Source organism: Equus przewalskii, chromosome 27, assembly GCF_037783145.1.
Source record: "Equus przewalskii isolate Varuska chromosome 27, EquPr2, whole genome shotgun sequence".
Classification (NCBI taxonomy): Eukaryota; Metazoa; Chordata; class Mammalia; order Perissodactyla; family Equidae; genus Equus; species Equus przewalskii.
The window spans coordinates 33078882-33102885 of NC_091857.1; the positions used below are offsets into that span (position 1 = coordinate 33078882).

At 40.9% G+C, this 24004-nt stretch overlaps 1 protein-coding gene across 9 annotated transcripts in view; it reads right to left on the reverse strand.

Annotated features, from left to right (window-relative positions):
* The window catches only part of HLCS (holocarboxylase synthetase), a 199786-nt gene that overhangs the window by 101551 nt on the left and 74231 nt on the right, over positions 1–24004 (reverse strand). For 3 of the 9 annotated variants that reach the window (XM_070597628.1, XM_070597627.1, XM_070597626.1), the window contains exon 7: positions 8395–8523. The exons of the other annotated variants lie outside the window; for them this stretch is intronic. In XM_070597628.1, coding sequence (XP_070453729.1) covers positions 8395–8523 — 129 coding nt within the window. The remainder of the gene's footprint in view (positions 1–8394; positions 8524–24004) is intronic. 9 annotated transcript variants of the gene reach the window in all.

Below are 24004 nucleotides of genomic sequence, written 5' to 3' on the forward strand. Positions count from 1 at the left end.
GAAATGTTCTAAATTTGATTGTGGTGATGGTTACACAAGGGTGAATAGACTAAAAACTACTGAATTAACTGGTCTCTTTAAGTGGTTGAATTGTATAGGATGTGAATTCTATCTCAAGAGTTGTTTAAAAAAAATATATAGAATGGGTGTCATTTGGCTGGAAACCGCTACTCTGTTTAGTGTTCCTCACATGGAAGAGCACCGCTGGAGAAAAGGCAGGCCGGCGCATCCCGGTGGAATTTCTGCTGAGTTAAAACCGGCTTGAAGTGACAGAGCACTTCTGGTATTTAGATTGTGGACGGCTTTAGTTTTAAAGGACATACAAATGGCGATAATCGTAGGTGAGACTTTCGAAAATAGAATCGGTCTCCGATTACAAGTAAATACCATGGCTTCTATGGGTCAGAAAGACATAAATAACATACACCATACCAAAAGCCACCCTTTGAAACCCTCCAGACCCAATTAACACACTGAAAAAGCAGTAAAACGTAACCCCTTCTAGGAAGTATATCATCAGGCAACGTAACCCAGTCCCTAGAGCAACAAAAAGAAAAATAGAAGAAAAAAAAAATACATGAATGCCCAAACAGCACCCACCACCAATAATCACCTAGTTAAGAGAAAACCACATCTAGGGATCATGTTCCCTCACCTCTGGTTATGAGGTGGGTATGAGCCAGAGCACGAAATGGCTAATGTATTTTGAAATCAGAAAACCAGTGCAAAGGAACTAAGATTTACTAGCATGTGAAACCACACACACACACACACACACACACACACACACACACCTCCCCACCCCATGTACTTTTCCCTGGTGGTGTCATACTTTGATGACCTTAAATTTATTAATCTATTAATATGGGCAGTTCTTACCCTGCACCGTCCCGTGTTAACTGAAACACATGCTATGGGAACCGTGTCCTCGCAAACTGTACAGAGTGAGGTCACTGTTCTGACATGTGCAGGTTTCAGTTCCCACAGCGGCATGCACAGCAAGGAATGCCTTGAAAACAGGTCTAACGATGATTTTAAAAGTCTTTGCTAATATGGGAACTCGCTTAAAAACCTGCCCCAGGATGGCTTACCTCATGTTCCTCCTGCCATTTCCTACCCGAGGCCACAAGGTACGCCAGTTCTGCGTTTGTTGCATCAGTGACACTCCCAAAGAAGATGAGCAAACCTCTGGATCCTTTCCTTCCCTTCCTTTAACCTTTCCTTCTGTCCGACCCTATCCCAAAGCCGGAGATGGGAAGGCAGAGGGCAGGACTGGGGTAAGAGAAACAGAAAACCTCGGTCTTCTTCCTAAGCCCTGTCACCATTGGCTTTGTTCCCAAGAAGCCTGTAATGATTCACGCCATTGGCGATTTTACCTGCGTATCCCTGAGGGCGTCTAGCTACGCATCAAAGAGACCAGCCAGTCTGGACGAGGCCCTGGAAAATCTGTGAGCTGTAGGTCCAAGGCCCTGGCATTGACGCTCCTTTGCTCCCCCACCCCAAACCTCCAGGGCCCTCCCTTGGGTGGGGGAGCAAAAGCCCTGGCTTCCCAGAGCCCCCACTCCATGTTGGCACTTCAGGGACCCACTCACGTTCTGGTTGCTTCATACAAACTTCTCTGGGCAAGGCAGAGTGGCCCTGTTTTCTCCACAGAAGCCCAGTTCTTAGCTGGCTGTCATTTAGTCTGGGGCCCTGTTTATTTATTTATTATTATATTTTAAACATTTTCATTAAATATTTAAAGTCATTAACAATTTCTATAAAAATCTCCTTCACGGCCCTTAAACTTAAAAAGTCTTATCTCATCATGAGCATGGCTAAATATCCACTTGACTGTCTTCTCCTTTCCCATGTTTTTATATTTCATTCTTTAACCCATCTAGGATCTATTTTGATCTATCTCCAAAAGATAGAAAACTCCGGAAGTAGCTGCTGGCTAAGCATGACTTGAAATATAAAGTCAGGACTCTCTCTAACCACCAAGCCTCATTTCTAAGAGAAATCATGATTGGGGAAATTGAGGCTGGAAAGATCAATCTCTGATAAAAAATACAGAGGATTGAGGGGAAACAATCAAAACAGCCTTGAATGTGTTTTCGAAATGCATCCACTCATCCAACAAACATTTACCGAGCCCCCGCCTAGCCCAGGCTCGAGGGACACAGCAGTAAACAAGCTCCTGACCTTGTGATGTTCAGGTTTTAAAGGGAGAGAGAGACAGCAAAAGGGCAGGAGGCCAGGAAGAAGCATGGACAGAGGGTGCCTGGGGTGAGGTGGCCCCCGCTGTCATCGGGATGGTATAAGCCAGCCCCCCATGGGCACAGCTGAGCAGAGACCCCCAGGGAGACAGAGAGCAGGCCATGCACCTGTGTGGGACAGAGGCTTCCAGCGAATGGACAGCATATATACCACACACCACAGGTCTAAATAACACCCATCTCCCCAGGAGACCTGTTCAGGAAGACTCCCCTCAGCTGACCCTCTCCCAGATCAAGACGTTTGGCTTGAACTTTATTGTCTCTTGTTCTTGCATCCTCTCTCATCTGATTTGGTTTGCTGACATTTCAGCAAAATGTTCATGAAACTCCCTGGCTTTTCTGGTTTCTGGGTCTGGCTTTGCATCCACAGCCCTCCCTCTGTGAACCCTACAGACACCCACATGGTCCACAAAAGAAAGGGGACCAGGCAACAGCTGCCATCTTGTTCTTTTGTTTTGTTTTGTTTTGTTTTGTGAGGAAGATTGGCCCTGAGCTCACATCTGTTGCCAATCTTCCTCTGTTTTATGTGGGACGCTGCCACAGCGTGGCTTGACAAGCAGTGCTAGGTCCACGCCTGGGATCTGAACCTGCGAATCCCAGGCCACCGAAGCAGAGCGCACCAACTTAACCACTATGCCACCAGCTCAGCCCTGCCAACTTGTTCTTTTGCTTAAGTGGACAGAAACTTCACAAAAGCAAAAGGATTCAGAATTTTAATCTTTTAATCTCGAAAGTTTATCTCAAAACCGCAGCTGGAGGGGCATTATGCACAGTACAATGACTTCCATGTGTCAGAGCGTAGCACCCTTCCCATTTTATTAACTGCCTTTAGCACAGGCTGTCTAGTATTTAAAGAACATCCAGCTAAAAAACCAACGTTACCCCTCAATCTTTTGTATATAGTTTAAACGGAAATTGTAAGGATTTTGAATGAGGAATGAGTGGTCTCAAGGTGGGCTTCAGGAACTACCTTTCCCAAATGTGTTCATGTGCAAGCCTCCAGCAGTAACACTGCTCAGGTGCCAGTGTTCCAGCACAGCGACAGCGAGATGGGGAAGATAGTCTACCAACCCTCAGTCACGCCACGGAAACTGGTGGCTGCCTGAGGACAAGGCTGACACTGACCCCTAGCCTGGAATTGTTTCTTGTAGGTCACATATTTATTCAACTAATATTTATCCAGAGCTCACTATATGGCAGGTTTCAGGTCAGAATTAGCAGGACAAAAATGCATGGGTATCTCTGCATGTGTGCACACATGTGCCCTGTATGTAGTACTGTTGGGGGAAGGGTTAATTTTCATTGAGTAACTGCTCTGTTCCTAGTTATCAAATTTAATGTTTGATTTCATCTTACTCTGAGTAGGTATTATTATTCCTGTTTTTTCATATGAAAAAACCATGCAGAGAAAGTCATATAACCTCCCCAAGGTCACGCAGGTAGTAAGTAGCAGTAAACCAGGTAGTAAGCCACACCCCTCCGGGAAGCCACGCCCTTCGGGGGAGCCACGCCCCTCCAGGAAGTCATGCTCCTTCCCCTCTGGCCGCCTAAGGCAGAGTTTGAATTAAAGAAGTGGGAAGGATCCTTCAAACCGATGGGCATGGAAAGCTGTTAACGTTTCATTGTTAACAAGACCCCGAGTCCAAGTTTTATTTGGTGATACTCAATTTTTAATTTTAAGCTATTTTTAACTGAGAAAAATACACCATAATGCTCCTATTAATTCTTGTGTACGTCAAATAAACTAAGCCAAATGACAACTTTAGCTTTATTTTTGAAGGAAACGAGGCTGAAGAAACAGGCAATAAATAAAAAGGAAAAATTATTTCTGTTAGAATTTCACCTGATACGGGGATTACTGCATTTTTTACACCATGTCTACTCTAGACATGGCACATCTGGTATGATAGATGCTGTGTATGAAAGGAAACAAGTTTAGAGTAATAAATGTTTCCCAGTGTTAAAATAAACACCTCAGCGGTTCAGACTTGGGCCAGGCAATTTCTCCACAGTAGGAGGCACTTATCTACTTTCACACTTTGCTACTTAGAAATTATCACTCAATCAATTACCATCCACATGGGTTTATTTTTACAGAGAGCTTCAATAAAATGAGTGTGAAAATAAGTTAAACACATTCTATTCATTTTCTCAATTTTTCACCTCTCCCAATGGTGGATATGTTGACAGAAAAATTACTTCATTTTATTTCAGCAGACATTTATGGAATGCTGACCAGGTTCTGTGCTAAGGGCTTGGAGACAGGATATGACAAAGAGGAATGAAATGTGGTTCCCCATCGTTAAGGAGCACATATAACCTACCTTATAACACAGGCCATGTCTCTACAGTCCAAATGAAGGCAAATACCAAGAAATTCTGGGCCCAACAATCCCAACAGCCCCCCGATCCTCTCCCAACCTAAAACCCTCTGCCCTTTGTCCAGACAATTTACCTGAGTGGTTATTCTATGTGAGTTGTCAAGCTACTTCCAGCTACTCCCAGATGTGGAAATACTTTTTCATCAAGAGTTATTTATTGCATTTTATTTTTAAACAATACCTACCTGTTACATCACTTCTGACATACGCTTCTGAATTTCTACACCACCCATCTTTATTTTAATAACAACCTTATTGAGATATAATTCAAATACCATTAGTTTGCCTTTTTAAAGTGCAAGATTCAGTGGTCTTAATATATTCACAGAGTTGTATAACCATCACCACTATCTAATTCCAGAATATTTTTCATCATCCCAAAAAGACATCCCTTACCTATTAGCAACAGCTCCCCATTCCCTTACCCCATCCCCTAGCAACCACTCATTTATTTTGAATCTCTATGGATTTGTCTGTTCTGAGCATTTCATATAAATGAAACCACACAGTATGTGGTGTTTTGTGTCTGGCTTCTTCCACTTTGCAAAATGTTTTCATGGTTCATCCATGTTGTATCATGCATTGTAACTTCATTCCTTTTTATGGCTGAATAATACTCCATTGTATGGACAGACTACATTTTATTGGTCCCTTCATCCACTGATGCACATCTGGGTTATTTGGCTATTGTGAATACTGACAGGTGTGCACAAGTTTTTGTGTGGACAGATGTTTCATTTCTCTTGAGTAGGTATCTCCGAGCAGACTTGCTGACTCACGTGGTAACTCCATGTTTAACTTTTTGAGGCTGCAGACTGTTTTCCAAAGTGGTTGCACCATTTTACATTCCCACCAGCAACGTACGAGGGTTCCAGTTTCTCCACATCCTCACCAACACTTCTCATCATCCAACATTTTTGTTTGAGCCCCACCAGTGGGGCTGAAGTGGCACTTCCCTGTGGGCGCCACTGGTCTTTAAAGCAGTCAGTATCATCAAGTCCTGTTGCAGAGGAGAAAAGAGTCTGTCTTGCTGGAGGATGAGAGGTCTTCTTCCAAGCTCCAAAAGCTCGTGCCCAGCCTCCCAATTCTGATCAATTACTTTTCCACCAAAGCAACTCTATCTCTGCTTGCATGAAAGACTAAAGACGTGCTCATGTACAGTTACCTACTTAAAATAATTTGAAATATTGGTTGTGATCCTCCTATGAGAGAAATACTAAATTTCTTCTCCATGGTGCCTTCTACATAATATTTAAGCTGAGCATGGACAGTGTGCCAGATCTTGTTCTGGAGCTCTACGTAGCTCATTTAATCTGTATGACACTTGTAAATTAGGAATTCTTTCTCTAATTTACGATCAGGAAAACTGAAGCACAGAGAAGTTAGATAGTCCCCTATGCTGCTGCAGTCACCCAGGGAATGACCCAGGCATCAGTCTTGGGCAGCCCAACTCCACGGCCCCAAGGAATGGATGAGCCATTGACTCCTACCGCTAATTCCAGGGGACAGATGCAACTATGCTGTTAAAGGGCCGGAAACAGAGACATGCAGGTGGGAAAACGCAGGATGCAGAGAGTGGGATAATTCTCCAACACTTTCTTGGCATCCAAAAGACTCATCTTATTTGGGATTTGCTTCAGAAAACTACAGGATGGAGGCTGGAAACGGGATGAGTATATAAACGAAATACAATTAGCCACGAGCTGGTAATTGATGGTGAGTGATAAATACATGGGCATTCACTATAATATTCTGTCTACTTCTATATGAGATTTTCTATGCTAAAAAGTAAATCATAGGCTCAAAATATCTCCGTCAAAATATTTATTAATTACAAAGGGAAAATAGTTAAGTTTTCAGTGGAGAATCCTGGCAGACACCACCCCAGCCATGTGGTCAAGGTTAACATCATGTAAGAAACAAATACCACGTACCCCCAAGATGATGCACCAAGAACAGCCTATCACCTCTGAAGTATTCATCCCAAAATGCACAAGCTAAATCAAATCATGAGAAAACATCAGACAGACCCAAACTGAGGGACATTCTACAAAATATCTGACCAGTACTCTTCAGAAGTGCCAAGGTCATGAAAGACAAAGAAAAATGGAGGAATTGTCACAGACTGGAAGAGACCAAGGAGACACGACAAATAAATACATCCATGAGTTTGTACTGGCATAACTAAATAAATGAATAAAGAATGAGACAGGAAGGCTATTTCTTACAAAGAACGTCAACAACTAAATGTCAACGGAAAGAAAGAGAAGCTTGCCATTTTGCCACCTGATTCACTCAAGAATCATAATAAAACTATTGGGTGAAAGTTTGAGACTAGCCTCAAAGCATCTCCCCATAGATTATTTATTTATTACAAAAGGAAAATGGTGATCTGCATATGCCGCCTTCACCAAGTGATGAAAATTAGCCTCACTCATGTGGGATGACTGTGTGCTCTCTGAGGACACAACGTCACGTGTTGTGTTTCTGCCCAAAACAGCCTGAATCGAATCCTGAATTAAAGGAGACTCCAGAGACAAGGCAACTAAATGGGATGAGTGGTCCTGGAATATGGGTCAATGACCCCAAAGGACATGACTGGGATTACTGGTAACACGTAAATACACACTGCTAGGTAATAGCCTTGTACCAATGTTAAATTTACTGAATCTTTTGTTTTTTTTTAAGCCCCCTGTACACAGTTGTATGTCTTAGTTGCAGGTCCTTCTAGTTGTGGGATGTGGGACGCCGCCTCAACGTGGCCTGACGAGCAGTGCCATGTCCGCGCCCAGGATCCAAACCCTGGGCCGCCACAGCGGAGCGTGTGAACTTAACCACTCAGCCACGGAGCCGGCCCCAAATTTACTGAATCTTATAACTGTGCTGTGGTTACAAAAGAGAAGGCCTCGTCCTTAGCATTTAGGGGCAAGGGGGCATGATGGCTGCAACTAAGTTTCAAATAGCTCAGGATACATACCTACATATACACACACACACACACACACACACACACACATGCACACACAACATGTGTGGACATATTTATTTATTCATTGAGTAAAAGAAAGAAAGCAAATGTGGCAAAATGTTAGCAGTGGGTGACTCTTTTTTTTTTAAAGAGTGGCACCTGAGCTAACATCTGCTGCCAATCTTTTTTTTCCTTCTTCTTCTTCTCCCCAAAGTCCCTTGGTACATAGTCGTATATTCTAGTTGTATATTCTAGACTCTTGTCTAATTAGATCCTTTCGGTTGTGCTATGTGGGATGCCCCCTCAGCATGGCTTGATGAGCAGTGCCATGTCCCGCGCCCAGGATCCAAACTGGTGAAAACCCGGGCTGCCGTACTGGAGCACATGAACTTAACCACTCGGCCATGGGGCCAGCCCCTGGGTGACTCTTTATACTTGCCTTTATTGCAAAATAAAAAGCTTAAAGGATTTCCATGACTATTGCAAAATGGAAATGGAAAATGGAAAGCAATGAGGTCCTGAAGAAGAACACCATGGTGCCCAGAGAGCCTCAGACTCTAGTCATACTAACAGCAGTTCCCTGCACAGGAGCAAAAGAAAGATGGAACGCTGGCGAAGGGACAGCTTGCCGAAACCAGAAGGGTACAACATGCAGCCACATAATGGAGAATTAAAAGGGTCAAAGACAACAGGGAGAGGGAGGCATGAGGCTGCTGCCCTGAGACCAGCACCAGTGCTCCAGAAAGACACGGAGGCCTCCAAGAGAAGGCGTAAGCCACCCACTGACCTGACAGAAGAGGAGAATGGCAGGGATGGCATTCCATCAGATCCACGGGCAGGCCCAGATCTGGAGACTCCTGTGACTGAGACCTGCATTGCTGGATGGACTCCGTGCCCTACAGCAGGAGGGTAGAAACTGGGGAAGCATAACTATTATTTGTAAGAGATGAAGCTACTCAACTTCTCTGGCTTCATGTTTCTCGCTGGCACAGTAAGGGGGAGAGAGGAGGCATTGGAAAGCCCCTTAGGACACCCAAGTGTTCAATAAACATCTCTCGATTGGATGACGCCTGCAAAACCACAGAGGATGCCAAAAAGGAGGATGCCATGGGGTCCATGAAATAGGGGACACAACCGAAGAGACAGCAGAGCATTGTCCCAGGATGATGGCAAAGGGGATGGCTCCAGGTGACAACACTGCAGCAGGCCTAGAGGAAGAAAGTTGCAGGAAAGGAAAACTGGAACCAATTAGTGCATTTAAGCATTTGGAAAATAACACTGATAAGTTTATATGTGTGTATGTGTGGGTGCATGTGTGTGTCCACACACACGATCCAGTGGTTTCTTGTATATTCTCAAAATTGTACAACCATCATCACTATCTAATTCCAGGACATTTTTATCAACTCCCCTCAAAATAACCCCATACCCATTAGTGGTCAATCCCTGTTTCCCCCTGCTCCCAATCCTGGCAACTACTAATCTTACTTTCTGTCTCTATGGATTAGCCTATTCCGGGCATTTCATAGAAATGGAGTCATACAATATGTAGTCTTCTGTGACTGGCTTCTTTCACATAAACACTTCGTTTATCCATTCATCTACTGATGGGCATTAGGTCATTTCCAGCTTTTGGCTACTATGAAAATGCTGCAATAAATATCCACGTACGAGTTTTTATGTGGATATACGTTTCATCCTCTTGGGTAGAGACGTAGGAGTAGAAATGCTGGTCCTGTGGCAACTCTATGTTTAATCTTCTCAGGAACCAGCTGACTGCTTTCCAAAGCCATGGTACAGTTTTACATTCCCATCAGTAGTGAAGGAGGGTTCCAATTTCTCCGCATCCTCACTGACACTTGTTACTGTGTGTCTTATTTATTACAGCCATCTTGTTGAGTGTGAGGTAGTATCTCGTTGTGGTTTGATTGGCATTTCCCTGATGGCTAAGGATTTTGGGCAGCTTTCCATGCGCTTCGGAACAGATCTGTTCTCCCTCATAAAACTTCCTAAGGTTTTACGTATTCTTGCAAATTTCACATTTGGCCCTACCACTTCAGAAACGCTCGGCATCGGCTCCTCTCACCCTGCTGTTGTCTGTGGTGTGCCTGCCTGCCTCGTAGTCAGAGGCTGTGAGCCCCTCAGAGCCTACAGTCTCAGCTCTCAGACCTGGAAGGGGAGGAAAGAACCTCTAACCATGCACTTATACGTGTGACAGGCTGGAGAAGGAAGCGGAGGCAAGGCCTGGTGACTCACAAAGGCAACGCAGTGATGGCTGCAGTCGGGCTCCAAGGTCTCTGGACTCTTCTTTCCACCAAGCCGTGCCACGCCCATAATTCAACACTTAGCATTTCTTAACTGCCACAAATTCCCCAAATCCCACGAGCCAAAAATATACACATAATCACATATATCAGTGCCCATTATTCTCCCAGACCCAACGTGGCACAAGTGGATCACTAATCCTGCCTCTGGGTGCACACAATGGGAAGACGTGGCATACAGGAGCCAAGGTGACACCAAGACGTACAAGTTCCAAGGAGGGAGCTACTGACTTGACCTGGAGACGTGAACGAGTCGTCCAGAGTGGAGATCTGACAGAGACTGTCCAGTGGGAACGAAGCAGTTGGAAAATGGAAGGGAAAGTATTCAGGCAGTGGGAACAGCACATTCAAAGATCCAGTTTCAGGAAATAGTAGGTGTTTTGTGAAACTGAAACAAAAAGTCTCAGGGTCACAGGCAGGGTCACAGGCAGCATCATGGGCAGACCCAAGCCTGGAAAGCAGGGTTGGGGCCGAGTGGTTGAGTTTTCCCTGGCATGCGAAGGGCTGGGGCTTTGCAGTTAGGAAATGTAAAGCCGGAACGTTTTTGAGAGAGGAAGGGACGTGATCAGATTTGCACTTAAAGAGCCCACTCAAGCAAGAGTGTCCTGATCATCATACAGACTTTTTCAGCAAAGTGATGAAAACTGAAAATTACTGTAAAAGAACACCTAAACTTACCCAAGAGTATCATTTCTTTTTGGGGAAGCTTTGCTGCTCAAGATCAAACAGCCCATCTCAACCCTCTACCATGGGGTTAAGAGACGCTCCAGTGCCGTGTGGAGCTCTGCTGCGTACCCAAAGCAGTGGTCTTCAAACTTTTGGTTTGCACATCCTCTAAAAGAATTACAAAAAAGCTATGAAACCTTTGCATATTTTTAAGTTGACACATAAAGGTTTTCAATATAAGCTTGGATAGTTGCAAAGGATGAAATTTCTGGCTTAGGGTAGACATTGACATTTTAAATAAAACTACCACATCACTCTTCTAAATATATTCAAAGGAATCAAAATACCATAGAAATGTGTTATCTACCATCATCTATATAAAAAGTACATGATCAGACTTCTTTAGTCAGAAATTTTCATTCCCCTTTCTCTATCAACAAAATTCCACTTCTGGGGCTGGCCCTGTGGCTCAGTGGTTGGGGTCACACGCTCCACTTTGGTGGCACCAGGCTCACCAGTTCAGATCCTGGGTGCAGACCTACACACCGCTCATCAAGCCATGCGGTGGCAGCGTCCCACATAGAAGAACTAGAATGGCTTAGAACTAGGATATACAACTATGTACTGGGGCCTTGGGGAGAAAAAAGAGAGAGAGGAAGATTGGCAACAGATGTTAGCTCAGGGTCAACCTTCCTCACCAAAAAGCATACCTTAAAAAAAAGGAAAATTCCACTTCACCCCCAGAATTTCCTCCTAATAAAATCATCTTATGCTTGAAAGTCTTAACCTGCCTGTTTTTCTAGTCTACAATAAAAATATATATGTAAAAATTGAATTTTTCTTTTATTTCCTGTGACCATAAAGCTCTATTACAATTTTTTTATTATGATATGATTTATAGTTATAATCATCAACAGCATAGAACTGGTCAGAATATAAATGTTTCAACTCTTGATAAAAATATTGACATAAGAACTTGAAAACCATTGGAAATCCAACTCTTAATAAGATGAATGGGCCCTTTTTTTTGGTATCCTAGGAGGAATAAAGCTTACTGCTAGAATGAGACAGGAGTCAACATCAATTCCATTCCTACCTTCCATTTTTATAGACGTAAACACTCAGAAATGTTGTCACATACATAAGTATGGGGAAATAGAAGGAGTTTTATTATAGATGTCACGCAATTCTTAAACTCCTTCTAGCATATGTGCCAAAATTACACCTTTATGTATCATTGAAAAGTCTTTTTTTTTTTTTTTTGAGGAAGATTAGCCCTGAGCTAACATCCGCAGCCAATCCTCCTCTTTTTTTGCTGAGGAAGACTGGCCCTGAGCTTTCATCCATGCCCATCTTCCTCTACTCTATATGTGGGATACCTTCCACAGCATGGCTTGATAAGCAGTGCATAGGTCTGCACCCAGGATCCAAACTGGAAAACGCTGGACACCAAAATGGAGCCTGTGAACTTAACCGCTGCACCACCACGCCGGCTCCAGAAAAGTCGTTTTTAAATGATCCATCAGCTGATAGATTGGTTAGGTCCTCCTTCAATTTCATCTAAAGAATTGGAAACTACCTGACATGCAAAAGGAATTGCTACCCAGTGTCATTCGCTTTCTCACACCCATCTTTCACACTGTCCTTTTGAGTGCCTGCCCAGAGGTTGCTCCATATCAGACAAGGCTCTATCCAAAATAAAATTTTGGATGGGTGACAGCAGCAATATGAAGGGAATGGCAGAGGGTGCACATAAAACAGGCTAATGCCCCACCCCATGCATTTGCTCAGGCAATCAATTTCAGGAAAGAGTCCACATGGAGGCTGAGCAGCTGAAAACAAAACCCTCCCCACAAACGTACCCCAGAAGGCGCCCCTAGTTTAAAGACCACTGCTCCGAGGCACACGTATGCAGACCCCTGGGTCCACCGCTCTGGTTACACAAAGCCTAGGAGGCTTTGTTCCTATCGGCCCTGAGAAAGGATAGGGAAGCAGGAACGAAGCAAAGATGGAAAAGAATGGAAAGATAAAAAGAACAAGGACAGCTTTGAAAAAAAAGAGAGAGAAAGAGGGGCTGGCCCAGTGGTGCAGCAGTTAAGTTTGCACAGCCCAGGGTTCGCCAGTTCGGATCCCGGGTGCGGACCTACACACCACTTGTCAAGCCATGCTGTGGTGGGCATCCCACATATAAAGTAGAGGAAGATGAGCACGGATGTTAGCTCAGGGCCAGTCTTCCTCAGCAAAAAGAGGAAGATTAGCGGCAGATGTTAGCTCAGGGCTAATCTCCCTTAAACAATAAATAAATAAATAGAGAAAAGCTCTACTAATCAAAATCCTGCTGCCTGCCCCAAACGAAGTCCCTGAAATTAAGACATTTACCTTCTTTGGCTCTCTCCTCCCCAGCTCCTGCTTCCCCCTAAATGTGTTCACAGCATCTCTTCAGTCACTGCACACGGGTTTTGCTGCTGTTGTTTTCAAAGTAAAGGGTCATCATTTCAACCCTAGTTTTTCCAAACAAACAGTAAAATGTGATAGAAAATTCTGGCATTTCATCAGGGGTGATCCTTACTATTCTGATATGGTCTAAAAGCTCAAAATTATTCCCTATCATATGCACCTTATATGACATCAGCTACCACACAAGTTTTTAATACACAGTAAGCAGGTGGCCCCAGCAATTTCTCTTACCTCTCACATCTGGTATTGTACTCCATACAGGGTGCTGAGTCCGATTTTTTAATAAAAACATGGCCTGAGCTTGTAAAAGTTCAAGTAAAATATACCTCTAAAACTGCTGTATTTAATTTCCAGTCATGAAAGTCTAAAATTATTGTAAAATAATACTCAACCTTTTTCATAGATCCGTTCAATGAAGCTTAAAACTACTTTCCTTTCAGAAAGGAAAAGAGCTTCATAACTAACGGCTTCTTGAATTCACATGTGCTATCTCACTTTTGTGGGCCTGAATTATATAAATTTTATAACCTTTCAATGTGGACAAAATTAGTTTGGTTCGTAGTGCAAAGTAATAATACATTTAAGTTTCTGGATAGTGGTTGGGGGAAGGGAATGGTAAAGGAAAGAGCAGAAATGCTGAAAATTAAATTAAATCAATAACCTGAGACTTGGAAAAATTCCTATTTTTTTTTTCAAAAATGAAATTTAAGATTTAAAAGGAAGATATATACTAGGAAATAAAGATAGCAACAAACGCATAGATGATTACAAACATTATCTTATAATTAAAGAAACAACCATCTCAACCATGTTATTACATTTTCTGAGAGATTGGTGTAAGTGTATCTACAAAAATGATACAAATTTCTGCAAGCTCGAACTTACAATCGTGTATCTGACTGGATATAAATTGTTGCATTAGCACTATGCCTCCCGCTCTGGTCTATGAAAGGCGGAGTCCCTCTTAATTTAGATGACAATTCTCACGATTTGAGCAAATCCGTAGCGGAAACACAAGGATCACATTCCTTCGATCATAAATTCCTCAAAAACAATCTTGCTTGAAGGCAGCTGGTTCTAAATCAAAGGTAACTTTCATTTCCTTTAAATAACTTGGTTTCATCTTTAACTATCATCTTCAACCACAGATTTTTATATTGTTACTAAATTGGGTAACTAAGTAGAAATAAATTAGTATTAGATGCTGGCTATAAAACAAAGCCAAGAACTTGAGTAGTTTTTAAAAAAGCGTTCTCCTCTAATGGATCTACTCAATAATAAATATTTCTCCAAAGAATTTTCATACTAGTGTTTCATTTTTCTTTTTTGGGGGGAGGGGTGCGGTTAACTTCTCTTGTTGTCAGAATTAAAATGCAAGAATCAGCCCACAGACTATTGTAGAGAAACAGTTCTCTCAAATCCCAAGGGCCGAAGTATTAAACTGGTATATCCACTCAGTCTGACAGTTTAACAAAAGCTATCCAAAGTAAAGACACACCCCTGATGACCCAGTCCCCACAGGAGAGAAACAGCGCATGCATCCATAATGACCAGTGTGCTGCCATGCAACACTGATTCTAAGAGCAAACATGGAAACCAGCCACCTATCCAGTAAGAGGGCAACGGCTAATCAGAGTGGGATGTTCTTGCTGTGGAATATTATGCAGCAGTTAAAAGGAATGAGCTAGATTGATATGCTGTAATAGGTAAGTATCCAAGATGTATGGTTGAATGAGAGAATAACGCAGTAGCAAAGACAGAGAGTGGTCTCCCCAAATCTGTTCTCCCTCCTCTTAGTTGTACTGTGCATCTCCTCACTTCCCTCCTTTCAGCTGGGCTAGCCAGGACCAGGCTTGCCAAAGAAAGATGAAGGTGCACCACTCCAGCTTTGTTTGTCTAAGAGAAAATCTCTGGCCCTCTATTTCTACCCTTTGGCCCTTCCTGGTACTGGAAAAGCAATGACCAGACTGACCTAGGAAGACACATGTTAAAGATGCAGAACCACTGTCAGCCTGGGTCCCTGAACGACTGCATGGAACACAGCAGCCCAGCGACCTATACTATTTATTCCAGACCATCACGTGATGCAGAACTAAATGCCTTTCTTTTAAAGCCAAATTATGGTTGGGTCTCTCGCTATATAGCAACTTAGTCTTTTGCCCTAATAAAAATAACAGAAACACACAGTAAGACTCCTGTAATATAATACTATATAGGAAAGTCCTTGAAAAAGACAGATCAACCTCCCAACAGTGATTACAGAGGTGGCAGTGAGGGAGGGGAAGCGCAGGGGCAAAAGAGAGAAACAGGATTGGGGGGAACTTTAACATTACTCGTAATTTTTAATTTTATAAATGGAAAATTTATTCATGTACTACTTGTGCAACTGAAAGCTGATAACCATCTATAGGATTTTATAATTTGGAGGACTAATTCCATTTTTCCTTTAAATTTTGCATTGAGATTGTATCTCAATTCTAATGAATTCGAGTAAATACATCTTTCCACAAAGTAGAAAGAAAATGACGACCAAAACAAAATCTGTAATAGAAAAAAAGTCCCAAGGGAACATTGATTGCCCATCACTACACCCTCCAAGAGAGGACGAAACAATTGACTAGCACAACCAGGGAACATGGTCCCGATGGAACGCGGTCCTGTACACGTCCTCCCTCCAGGACACCATATGAGTGCTGACAGTGCACCTCCACTTTAGCATCTCCGGAACTGAGGAGCAGCTCATCCCCCCGGCCAGGAAAGCACAGGGCTTAGCCAGCAGTTGGGGCCAAAAAGACCACCAGTGCCCCACCTCTGCCTCCAGAGAGTGGTGAGCAGCCCTTTGTCCCTTCCAGCTGCACTTTCTTCCCGTGAAAAATGGGGACACCAGACAGGCTGTGGCTGAGCTTTAACTCCTCCCATTCAAGCCTCATCTGGAATGTTCTAAGAGGAAAATTACAACTTTTTTTTTTTAATGATTTGAGTCCATTTTTAAAGATGTTTGATTTTAGCTGAGTTTCTTCCAGCCACCTCCTGATGTCCCAGAAAAGAGATTTTCATTTTCAAATCTCATTTCTTTCCTAAGGATGACCCATGCGAACTGCATTTTGTGTTTTTAAAATGTCCTTTGCTTTTTAAAAAGCACTGGAAGAACATGACATGCTTAAGAAGTTTCATGGCACTCAAGAGAAAAAAAACTCTACCTTCGATAATTCTTATCGTTACCAAATTCTCTTAGTCCTATTAAATTATCTGCCCCATAAGAAAATTTCTTTCTGATTCTACATCCTAATTTTGTAAATCTTTCACTTTAAATTTGTTGACATCCTTAATCTTGTGTTTATATCGGCCGAGTGAAAACAGTGGACCCTCAGAACTTCAGCTCTACCACAGCGATCAAATCCAATGCCCTTCATTAAAAAAAAAGAATGGAGGGCTTCCCACCTAGAATCATTTCATGAACAAGAAGGGAACTTAGCTCCTGGAGAAACCCTAGATGATTGCTTTGGAATCTTGTAGGAGCGAAACAGGTATAGGAACAGTTGAGAATCGCCTTCAAAATAAAACCTGTGAGCCCTGGTTAACGTGCCCTCAAACTGCAAAGAATCTGAAGAATGAAAGTTGCTTGCCACAATTTTAAAATTAATTCCGCACCAAAGCATGTGTGTTTTTCACTTAAGAGACTTCAGAAATGGGTACTGCAAAACTGTCAGCGGCAAGAACCGGCTGCATTCATTTTTCACCCCCGGACTGCGATTAGGAGCGCAGTCTCTGGCCACCGCCAGCCTGCACTCAGAGCCAGTGACCCTCCCAGGAGCCATGCATCTGGACCACTACATCTCCTTGGACCCACTTCAGGCTTCTTATGACCACAGGGGTGCGGGGAGGAGTCAAAGAGAATATATGGAAAGTTGCTATCAGTGGGCCTCACACACCATCTGAGCAGTCGCTCCTCATGCTTGTTAGCCATTAACTCATTGTTTTTATTAGTTATTATTCTCAATGATTTTCGCCTAGAGGAGCACACCTCTCCTTCTCATTTCTTAAAATATCTTCCCAGATAACAGTTCATTATTAATTTAAAAACTAGATTATCAGGACATAGATAAAAGCTGCTCACTATCTATGTTATCATTCCATCAGTTATCGGTAAATTTGCTAGATTTGGAGTTATGAGGATTTTCATCTTAGTCCTCCTACCAGAGGTCAGGGTTAAGGAATCACAGTTAAAAGCGTCCCTTAAAGTAAACGGGGGATGGCCGGCCTGGTGGCACAGCGGTTAAGGTCACATGTTCCACTTCGGCGGCCCAGGGTTCACTGGTTCAGATCAAGCTATGCTGTGGCAGGCGTCCCACATATAAAATAGAGGAAGATGGGCATGGATGTTAACTCAGGGCCACTCTTCCTCAGCAAAAAGAGAAGGATTGGCAGCAGATGTTAGCTCAGGGCTAATCTTCTCAAAAAAAAAAAAAGTAAATGGGGAGTCTGAAAGGGGGGCTTCAGGACAAAATACCACATTAGGAAAAATATCTTCAGGACTAGTTAAGAAGAATTTTCAATAAAACTATAAGCTAGAAATATCAAAGACTAAAATCCAAACACTAAGGGAAGAAAGCTAATTCCTCATAGGTCCACCCTGACTGTTTTAAATGACCTGTGTAGAAGGATCTGGAAAACAGCATCTTGAGAGGAAGGGAATTTTGGCACTTACCCCATCACCCCACCTCCGGCTGGAACCTTGAGAGACTCTTTGAGCAATTATGGAGTAAAATTACATCAGAATATACATTAATGAGAATATTCTAAATAATGAGAACGCTGCTAATTATATCTTTTCTTTTTAACGTGAGGCCCAACGCTTTACAGCAACCCTGAGACCCACCATGTGCCCGGCCGGGAGCCTGTGACTCCACACACACTTGTAAAGGCCAGGACAGCAGGCTGGATGATATGAGGTGTGAGAAATGAAAACTTTATGTGCAGACAAATTTAGATTTTTCAAATATTTTCACTAGGGGCATAAATAAAGAGAAATTAGGCCACTGGGATTTCAGAAAACGAAAATACAGACTGTGATGTTTGTTTAAAATTTTAGTACTCAGAATACCCAATACCTAAGGAATAAATAATCCAGCAAGTCACCAAAAGCAACACTTCGGTGGTAACTTCATCCTTTTCATATACTTTAAGCTATTTTGTCCAAGGAAGAAGAGAAGATTGTGTGCATTTAAGCAAAAGAAAAAAGCAAGGGAGGAAAACATATGAACGTGGGAAACACCATATGCATCCTTTTATGATGCAGTCGTTATGTACATATACAAATGGGGCTACCAAAAGACTTCACTTTTTATTTTTTGGATTTTAAAAAGAAAACCCAAAATCCTAAAATCCAATTTTTGTCAATTTAAATTTATTTTAAATATACTATCATATCTATTTTTAAAAATCCTCCACAGTGATTTACTTATTATAAAGATATCCACACATTACCGCAAGGGTGAGTTTTAGAGTGGACACTCATACCCACCACCTAGAGCCGACCATTAATGTTCCGTTATATTTGCTTTAGTACATATCTATCAACCCATCTGCCCATCCACTTATTGCTGTATGCATTCCAAAGGAAAGTGCAGATACCCTCCCCTGAATAAGCCTGAATACCATTGAACTAGAGTTCAATATTTTAGTTTCTATGTAAATTTACCTGCAGTTGATATGGTCTAAGATCTGCTGGGTCTCGACAAATGCATACACCTGCCTTACCAAAACCCCTATCAAAACAAGAAACATTATCACTCAGAAGATTCCTCATGGCCCTTCGGAGTGATCTCCACCCCCATTGCCCAGAGATAATCACTCTTCTGATCTCCTCCCACCACAGATTAGGTATGCCTGTTCTAAAACTTCATAAAATGGAATCATACCATATGTACTCTTTTGGGGAAAGCCTCTTTCAGCAGACATAAAGTTTTTGAGATTCATGCAAGCTGACGCATGTATCAGCAGTCCCTTCTTTTTTCTTGAGTGGTGTTCAACTCTATGAATATGCTACAGTGTATCCGTTTAGCTGTTGATGGACATTTGGGTTGTTTCCAGGTTTGGCTATTACAAATAAAGCTGTTATGAAAAACATGTACAAGTCTTTGTGCAGACACATATTTTAACTTATCCTGGGTAAATAACTAGGCATAGGACCGTTGGGTTGGAAACGAGGTAGACATTTACTTTTATAAGAAATTGCCATGCCGTTTCTTCAAAGTGGCGTACCATTTTACATTCCTACCAACGATGTGATGTTTGGAAACCGTTGTTGTTCCATATCCTCTCCAATATTTGGTGTGGTCAATCTTTCTATTTTTAGCTACTCTGGTGAGTGTGAAGTGGTATCTCCTTGTGGATTTAATTTGCATTTTCCTGAACACAGAAAATGTTAAGGATCTTTTCATGTGCTTATTTGGCTGCGGACGTTATTTTGTGAACTGTTATTCAACGGGCTATTTGTCATTTTATTATTGAGTTGTCTAAGTTTTTTATATATTGTAGATAAGATATCAGTATTTGTCAGATATATGTTTTGCAAATACTTTCTCCCAGTGTGTGATTTGTCTGTTCATTCTTTTACCAGTATTTTTTCATAAGCAAAATTTATCAATTTTTTTATGGTTATTGCTTTCTGTAACCAGTTGATGAAACCTTTGCCTACTCCCAAGTCATGAAGATATTCCATTTTCTTTTAGAAACTTTATAATTTTAGCTTTTGTATTAAGATGTATGATCCATCTCAAATTAATGTTAGTGTATGATGTGAGGCAGGGGTCAAGATTCAGTTATTTTCCTAGATGGAGCATATATCTAGGTATTCCAGCATGACTTCTTGAAAAGACTTTCCATTATCCATTGGATTGCTTTGACACCTCAAAAGCAATTTTATTTTTGTCTCAAATTGTATTCGTATGTAAATAATATGTAAATTTTAGAATCAGCTTATATATTTCTACTAAAACTCCTGCTGTGATTTTGATTAAACTTGCCTTGAACTCATAAATCAATTTAAAGTAAACTGGCATCTTAAGAATGTTGAGTCTTCTGATCTTTGATGATGGTATCTCTATTTATTTAGATATTCCTTAACCTCAAAGGGTTTTCTAATCTCTCTTGTGAACTTTTCCTTGATCCATGGATTATTTAGATGTATGTTGTTTAATTTTGAAATATTTGTAAGTTTCCTAGATAGATTTTTGCTAATGATCTCTAATTGAATTCCATCGAGGACAGAGAATGTATTCTATATGATTTCAATCACTTCATGTTCATAGAGACTTGTTTTACAGCCCAGCATATAGTCTACCTTGGTGAATATACCATGTGCGCTTGAAAAGAATGTGCTGGATGAAGTGTTCTGTAAACATCAATCAGGTAAAGGTCGTAATAGTGTTATTCAGATCCTCTGTGCCTTCCATGGATTTTGCTTGGTTGTTCCATCTCTTGTTAAAAGAGTGGTGTTAAAATCTCCAACTATGATTCTGGTCCTATTTTTCTCTTTAATTCTGTCAATTTTTGCTTCATGTATTTTGAAGCTCTCTTATTAGGTAAATACACATCTACGATTGTTATGTCTTCTCAATGAAGTCACCCCTTTATCATTATCTTTATCTTTTCTAACTCTTTGTCTTGAAGTCTGTTTTATTGGATGTTAATAAAGTCATTCCAACCTTCTTAAGCTTACTGTTTGCATGGTATATCTTTTTCCATCCTTTTACTTTTAAGCTATCTATGTCTTTTTCTTTTTTTAAAGGAGGTAGTCCTTTGTTTGAAATTTTTTTTCTTCCTAAAGCCCCAGTATATAGTTGTATAACCTAGTTACAAGTGGTTCTAGTTCTTCTATGTGGGATGCCACCACAGCAGGGCTTGATGCACACAGTACATAGGTCTGTGCCCAGGATCCGAACCAGCGAACCCCGGGCTGCCAAAGCAGAGCATGAGAACTTAACCCCTCAGCCACAGGGCCGGCCCCCTATCTGTGTCTTTTTAATTAAAGTGTGTCCTAAAGAGAACATACACTCAGGTCTTGCTTTTCTGTTTAATCCATTCTGACATTCTCTGCCTTTTAACTGCAGGGCTTAGTCCATTATCATTTAATGTAATTACTGATAAGGCTGAATTAGGTCTACCATTCTGTTCATTTTTGGTTTTTTCCTTCTATTTTTTGTTTCTCTATTCCTTTTTCTTCCTGCTTTCTTTCATATTATTTGGACAGTTTTATTTAATTTTCCTATTGCTTTTTTAGCTATACCTCCTTGTCTTACTTTTTTAGTGGTTACTCTAGAGTTTACAATATACATGCTTCATTTATATATCTACCAAGTTTATATTGTACCATTTCACATTGGATGTAGAAATGTTGCAATCACATAGGTCCATTTCCCACCCCTCCACTGTCCTTTATGTTAGAATTGCTATATGTATTACAAGAACATATGCAAAATGATGTTATAAATTTTGCTTTAAACATTTTAAAGAAATTAGGTGGGAAAAAATATTTTAAATTTACTCGGATATTTGCCATTTCATTCCTTCCTAAAGATCCAAGTTTCCACCTGGTGTATTTCCCTTCACCCTTTGGAACTCCCCCTGGTATTTCTTTCCAGCAGGTCTGCACTATGACAAATTGTCTTAGTCTTCTTTTATCCGAAAATGTATTTTTTAACCTTCCTTGTTGAAATATATTTTTTCTGGGTATAGAATTCTAGGTTGACAGGTTTTTTTCTTTCAGCCCTTTAACAATAGTGTTCCACTCTCTTCTGGCCTCCAACATTTCTGACAAGAAATCTGTGGAAATTCAATTCATCATTCCTCTGTATGTAAAGGGTCATTTTCCTCAAGTTGCTTTCCATATTTTCCCTTTATCTTTGGTCTTTAGCAGTTTGACTAGGAGGTACCTAGGTCTATTTTCATCATATTTACCCTGGTTGGGGTTTGCTGAACTTCTTGAACCAGTTGATTTACATCTTTCACCAAATTGGGGGATCATTAGGCCATTATTTCCTCAAATAGTTTTTCCTGCCCCATTCTTTCTTCTCCTTCTGGGAGTCCACTTATACATATATCAGATGTTTTGATATCATCCCACAGGTTCCTGAGGCTCAGTTTATTTTTTCAATGTTTTGCTCTCCTCTTCACACTGGATAATTATCATTGTTCTATTTTCAAGTTCACAGAACTTGAGAACATGAGGAAATATAATTAAATTCATTATGGCTGATCTTTGAAGGGTTACTGTGAACTAAACAAGCCAAAAGTTATGTCATTCTAATTTTCAAAGGAAATTGTACTAACTAGAGACGTCATATCCCCATTGAAATTCAAGGAAATAGGGAAAGTACTACTATTGAGCACGAAGACAGTACAGGAGCTGTAGGCACTTTCATATATACCCTTCTATTTAATCCAGATCACAACCCATTAATGTAGGTATTATTGCCGTATTTTACAGACAATCGTACAGAGGAACAAACTAGTTAAGTAACTTGTCCCAGTAGAAAGCTCAAGAATTGGGACTTTAACTTAGAGCTCCCACTATGGCTGTTTCCAGCACACATCTCATAAAAAATTTAAGAAAATTACTAAGAATTAAACATGTCAGCTAACCTGATTTCCTTTTGTCACAAGATTAGCATATAGGCAGATGTTGGAAATACAGCGGGGGGGGGGGGGGGGTATAGTGTATTATGATTCCAGCAAAGCATCTATTGGAGGTAATATGGTATTAGGGACTAAGAATTAAGGCTCTCAAGAAAAACAGATCTTTTAAATGCTGCTGCCATCATTTAACACTTTATGTGGCTCTGGTCAAACCATTTCAACTCTCTGAACAATAGCTCCTTCATCTCTTAATATGGAAACTATAATGGTACCTATCTCCTAGGGTTTTGGTAAAGACTGAACAGGAAAGATGCACATAATGCACAACACTTGCCACACAGCAAATGCCAAATTAATGTTAACTATTATTATTAAGGCATGACATCTCTGTGGATAAAAGATGGAATAATGTGAAATAATTGTATAATAGTGATAAAATATTGTAAATAACAAATATTATTAGGTTCATCCCGTTCAATTTCTAGTGTGTCTGCTTTTGCTTTATAATTTTCCAATTATCTTTTGGAAAAGAAATATCATAATGGGTCATTAAAGAATTATATAGAACCGCTGGCTCAAAAAGAAATATGCTTATTTATTTATAATAGGAAAACACTGGAAATGACAGGAATGTATTCATTGGAGAATGCTTAAATAAATTATGGCCAAACTATATGCACTCAGTAAAAGATATGTTTTTAGCAGACCATTTGGTTGCATGGGAAATGGTTATTTCATACACAATATAATCATAATTTTACATATGTTGTATTAGAGGAAAAAAGACTAGAAGGAAATATACCAAAAGATTAACATGACTTTTACAGGTGGTGGGTTATAGATGATTTTCATTTCCTTATAGTTCCAAGTTTTCTATAATAAAAAGAATTCTTTTATAATTGAAAAATATTTTGAGGAAAACTAATTTGAGTAGTTTTATGTAACCTGATTAACTTCTTTATCAAGGGTTTTGGTCCTTCAGACCTAAAGTTTTGATCTCCAACATGGGGATATGAAATGTTTATTACTGGACATGCTTAGAGAAAAGATGATATGGGGATAAAGGAGGCCATAATAACTACCTTCCAATATCTGAAACTATCTTAACTAATTAACAAATATCTTAACTACCATTTTGGAGAAAGTCAAATTTTCTCTATTTGGACCCATGGCCACATTTCCTTTTTGGAATGGGATGGGGTTAAAAGGACCCATCCCGGGAAAGAGCTATCCAAAGATAACTGAATAAGCTGCCTTAGGTTATAAGAACTCAATGGATATTTGTCACCTGAAGACATGCAGGAAGCTGCT